Source organism: Epinephelus fuscoguttatus, linkage group LG5 (assembly GCF_011397635.1).
Source record: "Epinephelus fuscoguttatus linkage group LG5, E.fuscoguttatus.final_Chr_v1".
Lineage (NCBI taxonomy): Eukaryota > Metazoa > Chordata > Actinopteri > Perciformes > Serranidae > Epinephelus > Epinephelus fuscoguttatus.
The window spans coordinates 8,514,215-8,534,607 of NC_064756.1; the positions used below are offsets into that span (position 1 = coordinate 8,514,215).

Below are 20,393 nucleotides of genomic sequence, written 5' to 3' on the forward strand. Positions count from 1 at the left end.
TGTTAAATATTTTCCATATTTTTGGTCAGGTAATACAAACATAAATCATAATTTAATCATGTACTCTAATTTTTCTTTTACTATTTAAGTCCTCCTGTTGTTTTTTGGCATCTTTATATCTTATTTTTAAGGATTGGCGAACAAGCTTTTTCTTATTTTGCACAATTAATGAATATTACATATACTGAAAAGCACTCTATTTCATGTTTCCATCTGCTGGTGGGCCTTCAAGATAAGAGTGCATAATATGACATTAATTCTACTACAGAAGAGACTTAATGATCACTAATATAGGTGGGGAAAAATGTGGCTATATCGATACTGGTATCTGTTATCGGCCAAATAAGTTGATATATATCGGCATATTGGCATAGAAATCAAATGTTGTGCATCCCTGCTTATTTTGATAAGATAAGACAAAACAAGATTAGATAAGATAAAATAATACTTTATTAATCCCACACTAGTGGAAATTTACATGTCACAGCAGCTCAAGAGTCTGAAAACAAGTAGGAGAAAAATTGATTGAGTAAAAAAAAAAAACAACAACAAAAAATACACAAATTAAAAATTAAGATAATAGCCTATAACATCTATTTATAATATTAATTCCAGAAATCAAGAAGTTTATTGTCACATGCACAGTAAAAACAAAGCTATTTATACCATACAGTGAAACCCGTAACTGCCAGTCTCCCTTTATGCAAAACTAGATATTAGAATAAAAGTTAGATTTTAAAGATAATTGATAAAATAAATAAATAAATAAATAAGCAGAAACAAAGAACTAAGTTAGAAAAACACAGTTTAAGTAAAGTGCTCTATGCCCGATGCAAATATTGTTTATGTATGTACCTTTCATTTAGGTTCTGTATGTTCATAACTGATAGTTGCACAGGATGATGTGTAGTATTCTTACTGTAAAAATATAGAAATATATACATATTATTGCACATTAAATGGTAAAAGTGTTGCACATCAGGACACACAGTAAAAATATAAAGGGTGTTGATAGGATATGTACATATGCATGCAAATATTTATGATTCTGCAGTTGATATTAACAATATTGTGCCAATTTTGTAATCTTGTTTCAATTCCATACAAAATCCTCCACATGTGTATTTCTATTTGCTGCCACTGACCCAGTTAACCAACAGGGATCATTAAAGTTTCATCTTATCTTCCAAAACGTGTATCTCCCTGTGTGTTAGAAATGAAACAAACAAACAAAAAAAATATTAATATGTTTACACTAAACATACTGTACCTATAACACACAATAAAATGCATCTTTAGGCAGTGGTGGAGAAATACAATATGTGTGTGATAGTGGTAAGTATGTTGTGCACATATACGCAGAGATGCAAAATCTCAAAGCAGCACCTTCTCAGTCCAGCAGAGGGCCAGCACTACTGCATTGTGTGTACTGTATCTGTAAACAGTATTTCATGTCGACCTTGCTTACTGGCATTCATTACACAAGTAACCAAAGTCCTCTGACTCATTATCATCTTGGAGTTCTGAGGTCAGTGACGGTAAAGAAGAAGATGGCTAAGCTATTACAGATGAGTTAAACAAAAAAACAAACTGTAGTCCTGATAAACATTTTTTTCCCTTTTTTTAAATAAAGAAAATGTATTTTCTCTAAATTGTTTTCACTTGAAAAGATTTCCATTGTGTAACACGCATCAGGCTGTAGGGCTGGGTACTCATTCATAATCAGTTTTTAGTGGAATCATATTGTGATTACATAATGATGTCATGCTATCGTTTCAGAAATTTCTTTCCCGCCAAACTAATTATATCAAGCAAGTTGTGATTAAAAAACTTGTTAGGTTTTAAAACAAAACATACACACATTAAACTTAGTAACAAATGATTATTCTTCCAAAACAAGGATAACAGATGAAGATATGCTAGGATTTAAAAATTAATTATTGTCTCGCATTCACAACTACATTACTGATTCTGGTTATATCATTAGTGTGCAATGACTGAGTTTTACAAAGAGTAAAAAAAATAGGCTGTTTTGTATTGTGTTCATGACTTCATTTAACAGCTGTGAAATATTATATATATTTATATTCTGGAGTCAATAACAGTATTTTGCAACATTATTTTCACAGCTTTGTTGAAAAGCAAGTTATGAATTTCTTTTGCATAGCATTCTAATCATTCATGCAAGCCCCACCACTTAACTCAGTGTCTCCTAAACTATTCCTAACTTCACAAAATCACAACAAATGTACTGCCAGACAAATGAATCAAGCTTATTAACCATAAACCCCCTTTTAAGACATAAAAATGGTATAAAATGAAATGCCTTTGACCAATGACAGCAACTTAATGTGAAGTATTTTCATGGCGGCCCCACTGAACTTGCTCAATAACTTTACAATTACACCTGGTGCATTGTTACAATACAAACATCTTATTCTTTTTCTTTGCATTTCTTGCACCGTACTGTTCCTCTTTCACACACAAATGCTGCAGATAAATAAGTTAAAGTCTGCATCTTATAGGGTGAGCTGAGGGCAACATGTAAACAAACATTTTAAAAAATTATGTCTAAATTATAGCAAAAAAAAGTGTAACGTGTACTATTGCTGGGGAAACACCTGTGTAGTTTAGCTCCCTAGCTGGGTAACCGACCGTCCCTCCTTGCACGTGCATTCAAGCATCCTTCAGGCCGAGGACAACCCTGAATTCTCATTAGCCGTTGTTACAGCTAAAGCCCGCCTTACATTGACTGTGATTGGACCAACTGCCCTGATTCAGACGTCCATCATCTAATATTCTGCATTGCTATTGGTCAAAGGAACAACCTCCTCCTCTCTTTCATCTGGGTTCCGCCTATGTATCAAAAGCCGGACTGTGATTGGTGGGAGGGCGGGTCAGTCAAATTTGAACTTCCGGGTGTCAAAGCGTTGCAAAACAGACAACCTGGCAGTGAAAGAGGACAGTCACAGGAGGGAGAATACAGCAGCGTCGGGAAAAGTGAGTAACGTCATTTGTTTACAGCAATATGTTTTATTTATTAACGTTTTTTCTTCACGTGGAAGAATAAACCATTTGTGTATAACTGTTTCGGTTTAGCTAGCTTGCGACTACAAGCTTCATTCAGCAGCTAACGTTATACAACATGGTTGACACTTGATACAGTAACGTTAGCTAGCTAATGAGCGAATTGACGTAGCTGAGAGTGTGTAGTTACTGGTTTTAATAATGTAAATGTGTTGTAAAATACTGTGCACAAGACAGCAGGTCACTGGTGCACCGTTACTATAGGCGACACGTGTCCAAGCCACATTAGCATGTCTTGACATATGTGTAGCACAACATATCCAAGGTTAAAGCATCTAGCAGGGTGGAGACTGTGATCAAAGTTTGTCCCAGAACTGCATGGATGTATTAATGTCACAAACATATGCTTATCTGTGTCAAAAAGTGTGGTGGGTGTGTCTGGTACTTTGTGTACTTTTTAAAAAAAACTGTCACTTCCACCATCGTTCCCCACGTAACCTGACTCCCTCCTCTCCACCTTTCTATCTGAAGTGATGTTATCAGAAGTCCTGAAGGTGCTGCGGGGGGCAGGCAAAGTGGGGTCTGCCCTGGTCACCACCCAGGGAGAGCAGCTCCGATTAATGGCCTGTAACTCCTCCGTGGGAGCTGGGGTCCAGGCTGCTCAGGGTGTGGTGGAGGGACTGGTGGGCACCTTCATGGGCGGCAGCAGTGCGGTAAGGATGAGACCCTGAATGCATCACTTTGGGCTCTGGGAAACTTGAAATGGGCATTTGATATTAAAAATTATTAAGTGATTAATTAAAAACAATAAGTGATCAATTAACTTATATAAAAAGAACATAAATGTAGCCCAAGTTATATATACAGGTGGTTATTTGGTTAAATTTTCCAATTCTGCTGTGTCTGTAGCAACAGACGATAAAGGAGGATGTGTTCCCCGAGGTGGAGGAATGGGAGAATATGGACTCTGATGAAGCAGCTAAATGGGCCATGGGGTCAGAGTTCCCTGATGCTGCGGAGCAAAGCCAGACAGAAGCTGGAGCTGAAGCAGAGATGCCAACAGGTATTGTCAATACCAGCAAAGAATATGGATCTAAAAGAGTTTTTTTTTTTTTCTTTTCATGAAAATAATTTAATGCCTTTAGTCCTTTTTCAGGGTTGTGAAGTTTAGTTTAGTTTATTCGATTTGTGAGAGGATAGTGTGCCATGGCATGAATGATTTACAAGAAATGAAAACATGGTTGCACCAGATGCAATAGATAAAAATAAAATTCAAGGTGCAATGCAGACTACAGTAAATCGATGTGCCTAACATAACAGAAGCAGTATGTACAGACTGCACAGTACAAAATACAGTATAAAAAAAACATGGTAGCTATCTTGTAAAGTGACCAGGATACTAGTGCAGGTGCCTTGACATCATAAAAACAATAAGCAACTTAATATTTCCACTTTCAGTACTCGCTTTTTGGACACATAGGCCAATATGACAAGTATTCAAAATAGTCACATATAGGTTATTTTATGTTCACATCATGTATCAATTAAACATTACCCTCTCCTTCTACCACAGGAGTTCCTCCCTCCCCAGGGGTAGGTCCTGCAGGGGCGGGCTGGCCGGGACAGAGCTCTCGCTTCCTCCACACGACCCCCGGCCTCTACCGCTACTACTACCACCAGACCAGGGCCGTCCATGACACAGTGGTGGCCAGACTCACACCAGAGGACATCAAGAAAGCCAGGGAGGCCAAGCAGGCCTTGGTCAAACCCGTCAGACAGAAGGTGGGTTAAGACTCATCTGCAGACTAATTTTGATTGAAACAAAACAACATGAGTCACTGCAGATGCATGCAAAGTCTACCTGAAAAAGTATTTATTCATAATCTTTCAGTGTCTGAGCTTCATTTGTTGTTTTCATGAGCACGACAGTATCTAGTGAGACCGATCCTGTAATGAGCAGATGGTCATGTATGATTTTACATTCATACATTTTATCTTGACCTGGTGGGTCATTGTTGAGATAAGGAAGATGGTGACTTAGGTACAGGCAGTGAAGCTTGAAATGGAAAAGTACTTCCAGTGGTGGTAATGTGTTTTGTCTCTCATATTCACATGTTAAATACATATGCATTAGTTGTATATTCATAGTGGTACAGGCAGGAGATCAACCATAGACAGATGGTACGACCATATTTTGAGTAGAGACATGTTATGTAACGCGTGACATAAACAGTGTGTTTGACTTTGTGATGTAATTCAAGGTTACTGTCTGAAGAGTTTCCCACTTTGTTTCTGTTTTGGCAAAGATCAAGAGATAATCAATGCCAATCAGAAACAGCTTTAGATAAGATTTCTCATACTTGTCTTTGTTTGTTATTTTTTGGTATGTCCTCTTCAGCTGAGTGACCGTGCCAAAGAGAGGAAGGTGCCTGCCACAAGAATCAGCCGGCTGGTTAATTTTGGAGGTGAGAATAATATACTGTTTTATTCAGTTTTCCATTGTTGCGCACGTCAAATTTGACAAGATACATTGTTCATACATTGTTGTTCAGGAGAGAATGTTTGAATGTCTTATGAATCACGCAAGCTCACAGTCTGCTGGGAATAAAGAGCACAGAGAGCAGTAATTACACTTGTACGGTGTTGCTATAAAAACGTTTTTTTATACCTCTCACATGATATCAGTCATCACGATGTTTTACCAGCACAATAAAAAAAAACCTTAAGGTGAGGTGAATGACATGACTCATAGCTCACAACTTAACACGTGCTGTTAAATGTAACAAATGTCTGAACACCAGTGTTGCAAAAGTGGGGCTGTTGCTCTGTTGTTATCAGTGCTTCATAACTAAATATGATAGTATGGAGCCTGAATATACTGTATACCCTTAAACTGGTTCGAAGGTCTTGCCGAAACACATTCCTTAGGAGAACCTGAGCTCCTCGGATGGTCCTATTTCACAAGTTGGGAAGTCATTCCTCAAACTTCAGTGTGGTCATGAGCTTTAAGTTGCAATGAAAGGAGGCGGTGTTTGAGAGTGTGGAGTCCCAGTGTGTACAGTTTTAAGGAATAAATTAAACAGTTGGTGAAATAATTTGAAACGATTGAAGCTCAACTCATTATTTTGAAATGTTATTGATTATTGTCTATTTTAAAGTTCAGTTTTGTTTCATAATATGTCACAATTGCTTTGACATTGTTGCTCTAGCTAAATGCACTAACTGGCTAAATCTGGGAGGAGTTGATGAAAGGGCAATCTGGAAAAATACTTCACCCACAAAATGACCATCTGTGTATGTGAATGCTTCAAATAATACTTTGAAGCTTTACATTGCAAAGTGATTTTGTCCCAGACTTGTTGCCGCACAAGTACATCCCTTAAAACTACTTTATTGCTTTCCCTGACTAACGCTTCTAATAACTTTTCTAAATATTCTAGGTCACTCTACCCAGACAGCAACTAACAGTTACAACCTGAAACCATATTACAAATTACATGTGAGCAAAATATCATGATGCAACATGTAATTTAATAAAACGTTTTTAATTATAACTGAACATTTATTTTCATCGGCAGTGTTTCTGCATATATGATGCCAAATCTGCAACTCATGTACCAAAATATTTGCAGTGGCCATTCACAGGAATTTTCCCAGTCTGGAACAAATCTTGCCAGTTATTCAGACGCCACATTAATGCAGGGTTAATGTCAGTATTAGCGGTGGGGAAAATTGATTCTTAGATGCACTGCGATTCTCTTTAGAAAGATTATGTCTCGATGCAGAAAAGTCAGTGATCTGAAATTAAAAACCCAGCTGTTGACATTATGACAACAGTGTTATAAGACTAGAATGCATGTTCCTTATGGCTGAACCAGTTGGATGTTGAAACGTAACCGATGTAAAAATGTGCGTCGTGTACATTCTTTAGCGAGACTACTTCTTGGGACTTGATGAGGATACAGTCTGACTGCCTCTACCTGGCTTAAAAGCTAGCACGTGGAAGCATTTTGGCTTCTGTGAAGTTAAAGGGAAAACGGACCCTGAAAAGAGCCACAATGCATATACATGTTAACTCATTTGTTCATTTTAATTATGGATCTTTACAAAAACACTGTTTTAAAAGTAGCAAGTAGTGACACAGTGAGAAAATCCTGTGTAGAAATAAAAGTTTTGATGCATCAAAACGTACTGATAATCATTTTATAATTGCATAGTAGCGCTCTGAATCAAATCATGAGGTACCTAATTCCCACTCCTAATATATTTAATTAGTATTTATTATTATTTTTTCACTCAGTTTACAAGAAAAGGAAATGTGTTTGCATTTTCACAGCAGCAACAAGTTGATTTTTTTTTACTTGCAATATTTCTTAAGTGACAGAATTTTTAAAGTCAAAATGTTTTGCAAACAACATCAGACATGAAATATTCTCTCGTATTCAACTAGCAGCAGCAGCAGCTGTGTCAAATCAGCGCTTCCCTCAAGCATCTGTTAAGTGGCCCTAAATCTAAAATCACTTGTATCTCCATCTTCCTGCTGCAGGACTCGCTGTAGGACTCGGGATTGGTACCCTTGCGGAAGTGGCAAAACAGTCTATGGGAGGCAAACAGAAAGGAGGTAATGATATTCTTTTCTCCTGTGCTCCTCCCATCCTGTAAAAGAGCTCCTGGTTCCAGTGCACGCTCGTCAGATCCAGCAGACAGATGGACATCTGGTCGGCCCTGGAGAAGCTTCTCATGTGTCAGCACCTGCCAGGCACTGGACAGGCATTAAATCAAAGCTGTTAACAAGAAAGATAGGCTTTAATATGTGTTAAATGAGCAGTGTTTAACGATGTACTGCCCCAGTTTTTACACGCTGCTTTTTACAATTGGCTAGTTAGAGCTTAATTATTTATGTGCGGCAGTTTGAAGATGCTAACAAAGACAAATTACTCTTGTTCATGCAGCTGTACGTGGTGCAGCTTATGCTTTGTATCCCTGCTAGTAATCCTGTGTGTGCTGTTTTGCAGAAGGTGCCATCATAAACTCTCCGCTCCTGTCAGACGCCAACGCTGAGAGAATAGTCAACACGTTGTGCAAGGTCCGTGGGGCCGCACTCAAGATCGGACAGATGTTCAGCCTTCAAGGTAGACGCTGTAGCAACGGCATCACCTCAAAGTGATGTTCAGATGTCCTCACAGTGTCAGAGGATTTCAGGCAGTGAAAATGTTTTTCTTTGATTCTGACAGTTTGTCGTATTTTTATTTTTCTCCAGACAACAACTTCATCAGCCCCCAGCTGCAGAGGATCTTTGAGAGAGTCCGGCAGAGTGCAGACTTCATGCCTACCTGGCAGATGACTGTAAGCATGAGCTGTGCCGAAAACATAGTCATCTTGTTTACTAGCAGTTAATGGCGTCAGAGCTGTAGTGTGTGTTTCTGACAAGATGAGATTGCACAGAAGATGGTTTGACTAAGTGTGTTTTATTCAGCCTGGCAGTTCACAGATGCAGCTTGATGTTTGTACATTTTTTTAAAGCTTGCCTTAGAGTAAGAACTTTTTCTGTGTGGGTCTGATTGTACAGAAAGTTCTTGAGGAGGATCTGGGGCCTGGGTGGCGAGATAAGCTATCATCCTTTGAAGACAAACCGTTTGCTGCAGCTTCCATCGGACAGGTGCATCATGCGGTGTTAAAAGATGGAAGAGAGATCGCTATGAAGATCCAGGTATTCATACACACTCTATTTCTGTCTCCCTCACTACTTCTATCAACCTCTGTCTGCACTGATGTTTGTTATTTCCATATTCCTCCCAGTACCCTGGAGTGGCAGAGAGCATCCACAGTGACATAAACAACCTGCTATCCGTCCTGAAAATGAGCGTGGTCCTGCCAGAAGGTAACAGCAACATCGGTGATTGTTTCAGTGTTTGGTGATGAAGCCATATTGAGGATAAGAAATTCAAATTCAGCTTTTTTGCATGTTAAAACTGCTTGAGATTTAAAGTTCTTTGACTGCCCCCCATCATTATACTGGGAGGTGACCGTAGATTGTTCTCCCATCGGTTAGCTCCTGTTCTCTTTCATTCCAGCGTTTTCACTATGACAGTAGACCATAGGGTGGTGCTGTAGTTGCAGGTTAAAACTAGGTGACACAGCTGTTGCTGAGTGACCGAGAGGATTTCTGCGTCATTACAGTGTTTCTCTTGTGTTCTGTGGCACATGTTTACAGTCACAGTTAACTTCTTCAAAACAGCTCACACACGCAGCTCTTAACAGAAGAAGAAAAGACACAAACAGCACTTTGTTTGCAAAATGACACCACTTTCTTAAAACTTGTCACACACACATCAAAACCGAACATTTTTTTTTATTAAAACCTACAATTTGTGCTCGATTGAAAATGTGAGTTTTCTCATTTATTCAATAATACAAAACTAAACTGGAGTTACATCTTTCAGTCACATTATTGACTCTGTTTTACAGCCATACTACACTTTGGGTTCTGTACTGAGCACTTAAAATATTAGTGGTGTGTTTTTGTAATGCCGGAATAGAACTATAGAGGGTATTGTAAACAACGACTTGTCAACACACGTTTACATTTGTTTTGCTGTGTACAAAATGGGAAAGACTCTCACACAAAAATAAATATTTACACATTGTAGTTATTTTTACACAATAGATGTCATGGACATACTGTAAGAAGTCTGCTGTGAGGGTCCAAAGGACAGAGGGATGTCGTGTGCTGTAAAGCCCACTGAGGCCAATTGTGATTTGTGATATTGGGCTTTATAAATAAAATTGAAATTGCAAATGACAGGGTTTAAAATACAGTGATCTTCAAACTATTGACCTTAGGGGCTTATAGGGCTGGCATGATATCAGATTTTCACTACATGAAAGAGTTCATGATAATGATATTATTGCAATATCTATATTCAATCAGTCATTCAGTTTCCATAACCGCTTATCCTGTTAGGGGTTGAAGGGGGGTGGAGCCTATCCCAGATGACACTGGGTGAGAGGCGGGGTACATCCTGGACAGGTCTCCAGACTATCACAGGGCTGACACATAGAGACAATCATTCACACTCACATTCACACCTACGGACAATTTAGAGTCACCAATTAACCTGCATGTCTTTGGACTGTGGGAGGAAGCCGGAGTACCTGGACTTAACATGGGGAGAACATACGAACTTTGCACAGAAGGGCCCCACCCCAGGATTAAACCACTACCCTGGGTTTAAACCTTAAACCCTCTTGTGCAGAGATGACAATGCTAACCACTGGCCCACCGTGTTGCCCCTAATATCTATAGAAAATTTAACAAAATAATGATGATAATAATATCAGTTAAATTCATCTTTCAGACATAGCGAGAACAGAAAGACACAAATGATTTAAATGCCGTTGGATTATTTACACAATATTATCATATGTGTGTTATAAACATGATATCAACATTGCATTTTTAAATATCGCAGTTATGGGGCTGCCAGTAGCTCTGTGGGTTGAGCAGGCACTCCTTTCACAAAGGCAGTGTCCTTGCTGCAGTGACCACGGGTTCAGTTCCAGCTCATGGCTCTTTGCTGCATGTCGTCCCCTCCCATTCACACCTCAAACTCAGGGCACAAAGCCCTAAAAAAAAAAATCTAAAAAGAAAGAAATAATGTCATGGTTATCGTCAACACCGGTATTTCTCGACACCCCAAGTTGAGACCTGCATTGAGAAAGCAATGAAAAATAGTTTACCTGTTCACCATAGAAGACTTTTACTGACGGAGGTGTGAGCGTTACATTACTGTAAATTAACCTGTTAGTTGCTAAATGTGTGTAACCAATTGAGTTAAATTTAATAGATGCCCAAACCTACACGCTTCAGTCAAAAATAGTAAATGAGTTATCATGACAGATGATTACAGAGGTTATTTGTATCCAATGACGTTCACCATCACAGTCCCACGTACACCCATGAAAATTGTTTCCACACTTTGCTCATTTGCAGAGACCACACTGTTGTGTTTAAAGACGACAGAGTCACTATTTGTTTTTCCGCAGGTCTGTTTGCTGACAGCAGCTTAGAGGTTCTTCAGAGGGAGCTGGCATGGGAGTGTGACTACAAGAGGGAAGCAGAGTGTGCCAAGCAGTTCAGGTAGGTTTGTGGTGTATTGAACCATTAACCCTCCCACACTGAAGCCCACCAGTGAGCCGTTACAAACCATTTAACTGCACAGGAACAAAACCACATCAAGTTGGCGATAAAGATTCAAGATAGCTATTCTATAATTAGATGTTCACTAAATGTTAACTCCTGCTGTAAAACTCCATATATATTGTGCGTAAACTGCAGCTTTCCTTTGAATTTATTCTAGATTTTATTAAAAAAAATCTGAGTATTCCTTTAATATGTTGGGTTCTGATAGAAATTCAGAGCTTTGTACTTTGAGAATTTGTACTATAGATTTATTTATTGACTTATTTTTATTAATTTAAAAAGTTTTAAGAGTTGTTGTACCCTCTCTCTTAATATTGCTGTGATATAAAGATACTGAAGACAGGCTGGATTCCTAGGCAGTATATTAGGTTTAACAACATAATAACAATATGTTAAGTCACTTAACTTAGTTAGTGTTAAGTATCTGTATGTGTGTGTTTTCTAAATGATTTCACGCATATTCTACATATTCTGCAAATGCACAAACTGCTCGTCATGAATGGCTTCTTTTTTTCGGACCATTCATATCTGGCCTGCAGGTCCATGCTGGAGGGAAATGGGTATTTCCAAATCCCTGAGGTGGTCGATGAGCTGTCAGGCCGCAGGGTGCTGGCCATGGAGCTGGTACAAGGAGTCCCACTGGACCGCTGCGTAGACCTGGACCAGGAGACCAGGAACCAGGTACGGGTTGACTAAACAGGCACATGAATCCCATGGTGCACTGGAGACAAGGAGAGTGTGGGAATTAATTCTCTGGGCTTGAGAGGTATTGCAGAATATTTTTACAAATGACTAGCAGAAGGTTCTTAAAGCAACATGATCAATTTGTTATTGTATTAGTTGGTGATGCTCAATTTAGTGTTCTTTTCATCAAAGCTATATCACACTACATCAGCAGAGGGCATCTTGGGCCACCTCTTTTGGTCTTGCTCCAAGCTAAATTGGTTCTGGTCAGATATTTTTAAGGGCTGTGCAGAAGTATACAACTGTGATATTACACCAGACCCACGCTCTGCCATCCTGGGTGGAACCAGACATCTATTAGCTCTATCCCTCTTGAAACAAAAGACAATACAATATGGCATGGTTGTGGCAAAAATGAATATTTTAACTCTTCTATTTTAATCCTCTCTTACTGAGGATGTGCCTTCTTTTAAGACCTGGTTGGCACCAACTTGCTACACATGGAGAGAGTTAGGATGCATTCACACTGGCGCTATTTGGTCCGCTTTAAACAAACCCTGGTCCGCTTCCATGGATATTTTGGTTTGTTTGGAGTGGTGTGAATGCTCATTCGAACTCTGGTGCAGACCAAACGAGTGAACCCTGGTCCGCTTGAAAACGGGGTTCTCAGTTCACTTGCAAGTGTTTGCTTACAGTGGGAAATGCAAACGGACTATCCAGCAAACCAAAGAGAGGAGGTGAACCTAAGAGAGGAAGTGACATAGAGCGCAGTGTATTTTGAATAGAAAAAAAAAATACAAAGCATACAGCTCGAAGCGGGAGAAGCAGAGGTTAAAAAAGAAAAAGTTGGAAAATATCTGGTGGGCAGGCGTGGGGTAGTGAGAGACTGCATAAATTTGGTGTTGCTCCATTGTTTTTGTGGCGACCAAGCTGACTGAAGGGGATGGATTTCTGTTTTCGGTCCTAGCCAATCGATGAGCCGGGCTTTCTTCTTCCTCATGCTTCTTTTCTTCCTGGTCAGTGGTCGTTTCGGGCAATACCACCCCCAAATGAGCAGCTGTTGTAACCGTGTGACATTGTCCAGGCGGTTTTGTCCGCTTTTAAAAAGTGCATTGTGAAAGTGAACTGAACCAAATGAAGGTGTGACATTTTTCAGCATTCCTGCCCAATCGAACCGAGTCCCCCGGACTATCCTGGTGTGAACGCGCCCTTAGATGCGCATCAGCTCTGTAATCTTTGATAAAACATGGCATCCCATCATGCCCTATTTATCGAGAAGTGTTTGCATATATGTGTAGATACTTGTTCATAATGGGTTGGACAAACAGCCTCTTTGTACTCACACTATATGCATATGTACAGAAATCCATTCTGTAGTTGGTGCTGAACTTCTTGCTGGTCATGCTACCTATAAAAGCTTCTTTTTGTCTTCTTTTGTTTTTGTACTGTTTGTGTTAAAATCTACAAATAATATATTACAAGTAATAAAAGTGCTGGAAGCAAAGAACAGTGAAAATAAAGGTCACGGGAGTTTATATAAGGACCACAGTGAGAATGCTGCATGGACACTAAGTGGCTGACAGATCTAGACCATCACAGCCTGGGCCTTTAATTGTGGGAGCCAATTAGAGCTGATACCCTCTGACAACTAAAAGGAGCAGACTAGATAACTGTGTTGCACCACCCTGTGCTTTTGTTTAAATTTAATGTATTATATATCTGTATTCCACTCCTTGCTGGTAATTGAAGCCAGTGAAGATCACTTTCATTTGTAACATACGTGTCATACTGTGACAAGTGCAGAACTGATCTGATGAATTGCTCATTAATTCTCTTATAAACAAGTTACTTGCTGGCAAATTATACAGCAGGACCTCAAACTGTTTGTAAAGGACAGCAGCAGTGAAAATTAGACACTGTGAAAATTCTCATTTAATGGTTGAGATTTATGCACTTGGAGCGTGACCTACAGTAATGCAGGATGTTTAGACATTGTGTGTGTGTGGCAGTGCACTGTACCAGAGCTACAGCATCAAAATATCACACTGATTATAATGACAGCACGGCATTTAACACAACCCTCTCCTCTCGTCTCCAGATCTGTTTCAAGATCCTCCAGCTGTGTCTCAGGGAGCTGTTTGAGTTCAGGTTCATGCAGACAGATCCAAACTGGGCCAACTTCTTCTACAACTCAGACACCAACAAGGTAACGAGAGTCTGATGTTGAAGTTGTAAATGTTTATCTAACACAGAAAGGGATGCTGTGTTGATCAAATATTTAATCGTACCAAAAAATCATCACGTGCAGCAGATGCATAACACTCGCATTTTGTCTGTAGGTTGTTCTGTTGGACTTTGGAGCGTGCAGAGGCTACCCAGAATCCTTCACAGATGACTACATACAGGTATGATGAATCTAAAATTATAAGACACCCACCAGTGGCCCACACAACATGATTTATGCATCAAGATTTCTGTGAATAATTAAGCACCAGAGTCTTTGGCTAAATTTAAGTAAAAAAACAGTCACACACAATCACATGCATTTGCATGCTTTCCTACTGGCAGCTACTTCAATCTACCAGTGCCTCAAAATGGAGCTCTTGTAATAAACCCGATTACCACATTCATATCATCATTTTATCTGTGTGTGTTGCGTGCTCAGGTGGTGCACGCAGCCTCCGTGGGTGATCGAGCCACAGTTCTTTCCAAATCGAAGGACCTCAAATTCCTGACAGGCTTCGAGACCAAGGTAAGATATTTTGGTCTCTGCTGCTGTGCTCATTTATTTTTGATGTGGTTTATCCTCCCCAGTCTCTTCTGTCTTGTCCATTTATTTGTGCCTCTTCCAACCCCAGTCTCACTCTCTCTGCTTGAGTCATACTCACTGTAGTTATAGTGCATCATCCTCCTTTTTCTCTACACTTTATAGGTATCTTTGTTAAAGAGGTTGTGTCAGTCTTGTATTTACTTTGAGTGAGTGCTCTGTAGGTTTTCAGTGTGTGCACTGAATGTCTCACGTGTAATCTAGTGTGGTCTTTCTGGGAAGTTTCCTTTTTATATGACATTTTTTTCCTAGTATTAAATAAAATGTGGCTATGCGTAGAGGAAAACAGGCAGAAAATTGAGAAAAACTATTCGTTATGCACAAAAAACATTATTTATTCTTAGCTGAGGATGTGGAATTGTGTACATGTACCTTGGAGTTGTATATATACGGCATAGCTACATAACATATAATGCGCACTTTAGGTTCTAACATCTTGAGTAAACATCTCCTCAGGCTGTACTTGAGTTAACACAGATCAGCCAAAACATTAAAACCACTGACAGGTGAAGTGAATACTATTGATTTTGTCTGGGAACTGCAGTGGCTTCTCCAGCAGAACAATGCACCATGCTACACCACAAAAACTGCTTACAAATGTCCCGAGGAACGTGACAAAGTGCTCAAGGCGTCGACCTGGCCTCCAAATTCCCCTGATCCCAATGTGATTGAGCATACCTGGGACGCCAGAGGTACCCCTGATCCAGGGTCAGGCCTCCTCGGATCAGACTTGGCTCTGACCTGTTTAGGCATGGACACAGATGTCTTCTGCAGATGCCCCGTGGTGTCTGGCACCAGGGCCTTGGTGGCAGCTCCTTTGAGTCCTGTAGGTTGTGAGGTGGCGTACAAGCACATCCTGTACATGCTCCATCAGTTTGGGATCAGGGGAGTCTGGAGGTCAGGTTAACACCTTGAGCTCTTTGTCACGTTCCTCAGGCCATTCCTGAACAGTTTTTTTTTTTTTTTTTTTTTTTTTGCAGTGTCGCGTTGCACATTGTCATGAGGGGGTGAACTTAGTCTGCAACGGTATTATTATTTTTCTGGCTTTTTGCTTTTATTGGATAACGCAGCTTCAGAGTGAGAGGGAACGAGGGAAGGGATGACATGCAGCAAAAGGCTGCAGGAAGGATATAGCCTTAGTACAAAGGGCGTCCTCTCTCCCTGGTGAGCTACTGGGCTCCTCTACCTGTCAGTCTGTTTGTTTAATGTTGTGGCTGATCGGAGTACACTCTCAAAAAAAGTGCTTAAGTTTGTTTGTGTAAACTCAGTTAACTGTTCTACCAGTTATGAGCTTCTATGATGAAGTATTGTCCAGTTGATTATTTTGCACACAGACAGCTGTTGTAACGCCTCTCCGTGTTCTCCACCAGGCCTTCCAGGACGCCCACGTGGAGGCGGTGATGATCCTCGGTGAAGCCTTTGCGTCCGAGGAGCCCTTTGACTTCGGCACCCAGAGCACCACTCAGCGCATCCAGAGCTTCATCCCTATCATGCTGCGCCACCGCCTCACTCCGCCGCCCGAAGAGTCATACTCCCTCCACCGCAAGATGGCTGGCTCCTTCCTCATCTGCTCCAAATTGAAAGCAAAGATAGCGTGCAAGGACATGTTCCTGGATGTGTACAACACGTACAACCAGAGGAAGCAGGAGCAGCAGGCAGCACAGGCCACTGCTTAGACGCTTAGGGACGCTCCCCAAATACGCCATGGACTTTTTCAGAGAGGGCTGTTACGTACAGGGACCAGCACTGGAAATCAACTATTTGGCTACCTGCCACTGTGGCTGGTGGATTCCAAAATCTACCAGCCACTCCATAGTTTACCATTGTTTTTGGTTGGTGAGAAAAGCAAATTTAGCAGCCACTTACATACTTAACCAGCATTTGGCTGGAAGCTGATGCTAATTTCCAACCCTGATAGGAACAGAAAGCATGAAGCAGGGACACTAGATCAGACATCCTTAAGACTTTACACCATGTCAACATATAACTGAATATGGGAACATGCTCTAACGAGGACCATAAGTGCTTGACTTTCTGTGCTTTTCTCCTCGAGTGCTTCAGTTTTCTGACATCAGTGTAAGTGTATAATGATTTGGGTGATCCTGCTCTAACCTGTCACTCTGACTCATGAAGGCTTAACTAACACTATCACGTACAGACATAAATGCTTCATAACTATGACACGGAATGTGAGTACTTTGGAAATGATGGAGATATTTGTGCCATAACAAATACCGGTATATGCTGAAGCCCAAATGGTTAAATAACTGATGTGATTAAATCTGTATATTAATTGAAGACAGGAATATGTAGTTAATCTTGTGTGTTAGTGTGTGTTTGATCACATTGGCTTGATGGTTACACCCCTCTGTCACAGCAAACACACTGCAAAATGCTGGTGTAAATGCAAGCTAGCTTTATGTACAGTGTTCTCCTCCGACTGCTGTTAATTTGTTTATTCTGACTCCTGCTCACTTTCACATCAAGGTTTACTATAGCTCCAGAAAAATGTGTATATTCTGTCTTAAAGGATAACTTCGGTATTTTTCAACCTGGGCCCTATTTCCCCATGTGTATGTGTGCGTATGATTCATAGGTACAGCTCGTTCTAAAATTGGTTCAGTATTGAGGGAGGCAGATGCAGGTAGATATGGGGGCAAATGCGTCCCGTATAAGTTTGCGCATTAAAAGTGCTTTTTTTTTGCCACTGACCGGTTCAGATCGCCAGTGCTATCTCTGTAAATAGCATACTAAGTGTTTCCCTTACCTCTGGGCTGTGTGACATCATCTCGTGAGAGCTTTGCTTGTTGCCAGAAGAAAACAGGGTACGATATATACGAGGGCGAAGTATGCAACAGTAAATGTGCGTCTCGGAGACAATTCTAGGTATCAGTATTACATGCATGAAGACATATTAGTTATACTTACTTGATGGATAGTTGACCATTTGGCCCCTGTGGTTTTGGCCCCTATGGTTTACACAGCATTTGGTAGTTTCTGTATCATCCCAGGACACATCGAGACCATGAATATTGGGCAGCAGGTCCCACTGGTTCCAACACAGACATTCTTCCTCTGTGGGTATGGAGTCACAGCAACCACAGGAGCACCACCAGTCTTTAGAGATTTGCGTTCGTGCAGCCGCTGCTTCACCCTGAAGGAGCAGCTCCTCTGTTTTCTTCCAGCAACAAGCAAAGCTCTCACGAGATGACGTCACACACAGCCCAGAGCAAGTGAAGGGTAAGGGAAACGCTTAGTATGCTATTTACAGAGATAGCACTGGTGATCTGAACCGGTCAGTGGCGAAAACAAGTACTTTTAATGCACAAACTTATATGGGACGCATTTGCCCCCGTTACCGTTTTAGCTTGTTTTGCAGCTGCTGGTTGCATCCGCCTCTCTCAATACTGAACCAATTTTAGAACGAGTTGTACCTATGAATCATACGCACAAATACACATGGGGAAATAGGGCCCAGGCTGAAAAATACCGTAGTTATCCTTTAAGGGCACATGATAAGCCCTATATTTTGTAGTTGATGCTGCTCAGTACTCTCTTGTCACAAGAACTTTGTGTGCCACCTGATAAGGTGCTAATTAAGTTTCAGAGTCTTGTTGAATCCCATTGAGTTATGGCCTTGCATTATAAAGTATATTTGACTGAAAGGTCCAGTGTGTAGGATTGAGTGGCATTTATTGTTTCTACGGTAGCCTGGAATGGTTTACCAAACTTTGGCTCATTCATATTTTCATGTTTTCACATCGACCACCACAGTTCTCTTATAGCAGGCATGTCCAAAGTTCCAAAGTCCAATCTTGGCCCACAGACCAATGTTGTTGTTCAAAATATACCATAGGTGACCCACCACACAATATTAGTTTTTCAAGCAAGATCACTTTGCATTTTTTCCGCTCACCTCAAAGTGGCAGGATGATCATACAGATAGACATGCACCAAGTAGGAGCTACACAGGCAGAACTGATAACCTCTTTTACATTGTCTTTCAAGACAGAAATTTCATAATGCCTTTAAGTGGCATTAGAGGTAGTAACAGCGTTGAAACAACTAGTTTAGTTTGGCTAATTTTGGTCATTTTCCAACTTATAAAACTCAAATATACTGGTAGATACACAATAAATAAACATTACATTAATGCTTTTTTAGCATTAAAAGCCTTAGCTTATTACACCTACCCTTGTAACATTCATTGTTTTTGTCAGCTCCCTTTAAACTATAAAATGTCTGAATGAACGGGAAAGACTGCAGGACGGGAGTGGCGCAGGCGTGATGTTTTGATAACATGTTATGCGTGTGACCCACTGTGGGAGATTTAAAAAGTAGCTGATAGCAGTTTGCAGCTAACTCAAAGAAGAATAGTAGCTGAAAATGTCCATGAACAATGAGGTCCGGGAGCTCCTTCCCCTCCGAGCAGAGGTCGAGATTGGCTGCTATTTAACAGAGATGGTAAATGATTGTTAATGCCAGTTATTGTTTATAAAGCGCTTCCAACGCATCTTTAAAATGTCACACTAGAGGCTGACGCTGTTGTGTGACATCACGTCTGTCGCACCTCTTTGATGCTGCTATTGTTTGGTTCTGTGCAAAAATGCAAAGGCAGCATAAAGAAGGGAGTTCGTACCAGCCCTAGAACGCGATCTCTGTGTTAAAAGAGCTGATTCATTTTCATAAAAAGGGAGCAAACAATCAAACAAACTGGTATCTAAGAGCAGAAATGTCCAAGCAGACATGCTCACACATGCAGCAGACATGACCACAGCAAACAAGTGCGACGTTGACAGAGAGGGCCACTCCTTTCAGGAGCGGTGAAAAGTTGAATTCTTTTTCAGTCAAAGATGAAACAGTTGCTTTGTCTAATTTGTGTGGGATGTTTTTTAGTTGTAGCTGGCCCTGAGTATTTTTACATTATCAAATCTGGCCCCCACTCAAAAAAGTCTGGACCCACCCGACTCATGCTTTGCAAACTCTACTCTAAATCCTTCGCACTGGACCTTTAAAACTCCATAATGTGAAAACTGACTTTTTTTGTTTTATTGCCTCTATATGACAGAGCTGTGTAACCTACAGGGCAGTCTGCTGTACATTTTTTAAGGAAATAAAGATTTATATGTATCACAAATTGAGCTTTACTGGCAGGTGTCAAGACGAGCATATAAACCAAGGATTTTCTTCACTCTATTGATCTTTCCATTTCAGTTTTGGGCCTCTTTAGGAAATATCGATTGGAGGCCATGTTTGATCCCACTCTCCACCCTCACTGTTCTTGTATTGACCATTAAGAATCATGGTACAATAAGTTTGGCTCAGACTTGAGCTAATGGTAGCATTGATTGGTGTATTTTTTTCATTACCTATTTTTGTGTCAGGGCAGTGCTGCCTGCTTTGTCTGCAGTCAGGCCATTACAGGACTGTCTGTGTTCACACCACAGGAGCTGAGAAGTGAGGCTTTCAATGACATCATAAAAACCTAGATGGAGAACGATGCAGCCTTTTACTGGATCCCCATTAGCGCTCGCTGTTAGTGTCCCTCCACTGACCTTTGTTGCATCCTGTATAGCACAGCTGCAGCGAGGCTGGCTCTAGTACTCTACATCAAAATCACAGTTTATTTTTCGGAGTTTTGGGATCGGGCCA

At 40.5% G+C, this 20,393-nt stretch overlaps 1 protein-coding gene across 1 annotated transcript; it reads left to right on the plus strand.

The window, feature by feature from the left end:
* Window positions 1-2,906: 2,906 nt before the first annotated feature.
* Window positions 2,907-19,871, plus strand: coq8b (coenzyme Q8B). Its single transcript, XM_049575970.1, has 16 exons — window positions 2,907-3,000; window positions 3,559-3,740; window positions 3,937-4,090; window positions 4,601-4,809; window positions 5,426-5,492; window positions 7,574-7,648; window positions 8,043-8,159; window positions 8,288-8,373; window positions 8,597-8,737; window positions 8,827-8,908; window positions 11,074-11,167; window positions 11,770-11,911; window positions 14,013-14,120; window positions 14,254-14,319; window positions 14,580-14,666; window positions 16,112-19,871. Coding segments are annotated over exons 1-16 (1,917 nt in total). The 5' UTR covers window positions 2,907-2,999; the 3' UTR covers window positions 16,418-19,871.
* The last annotated feature ends 522 nt before the right edge of the window (window positions 19,872-20,393 follow it).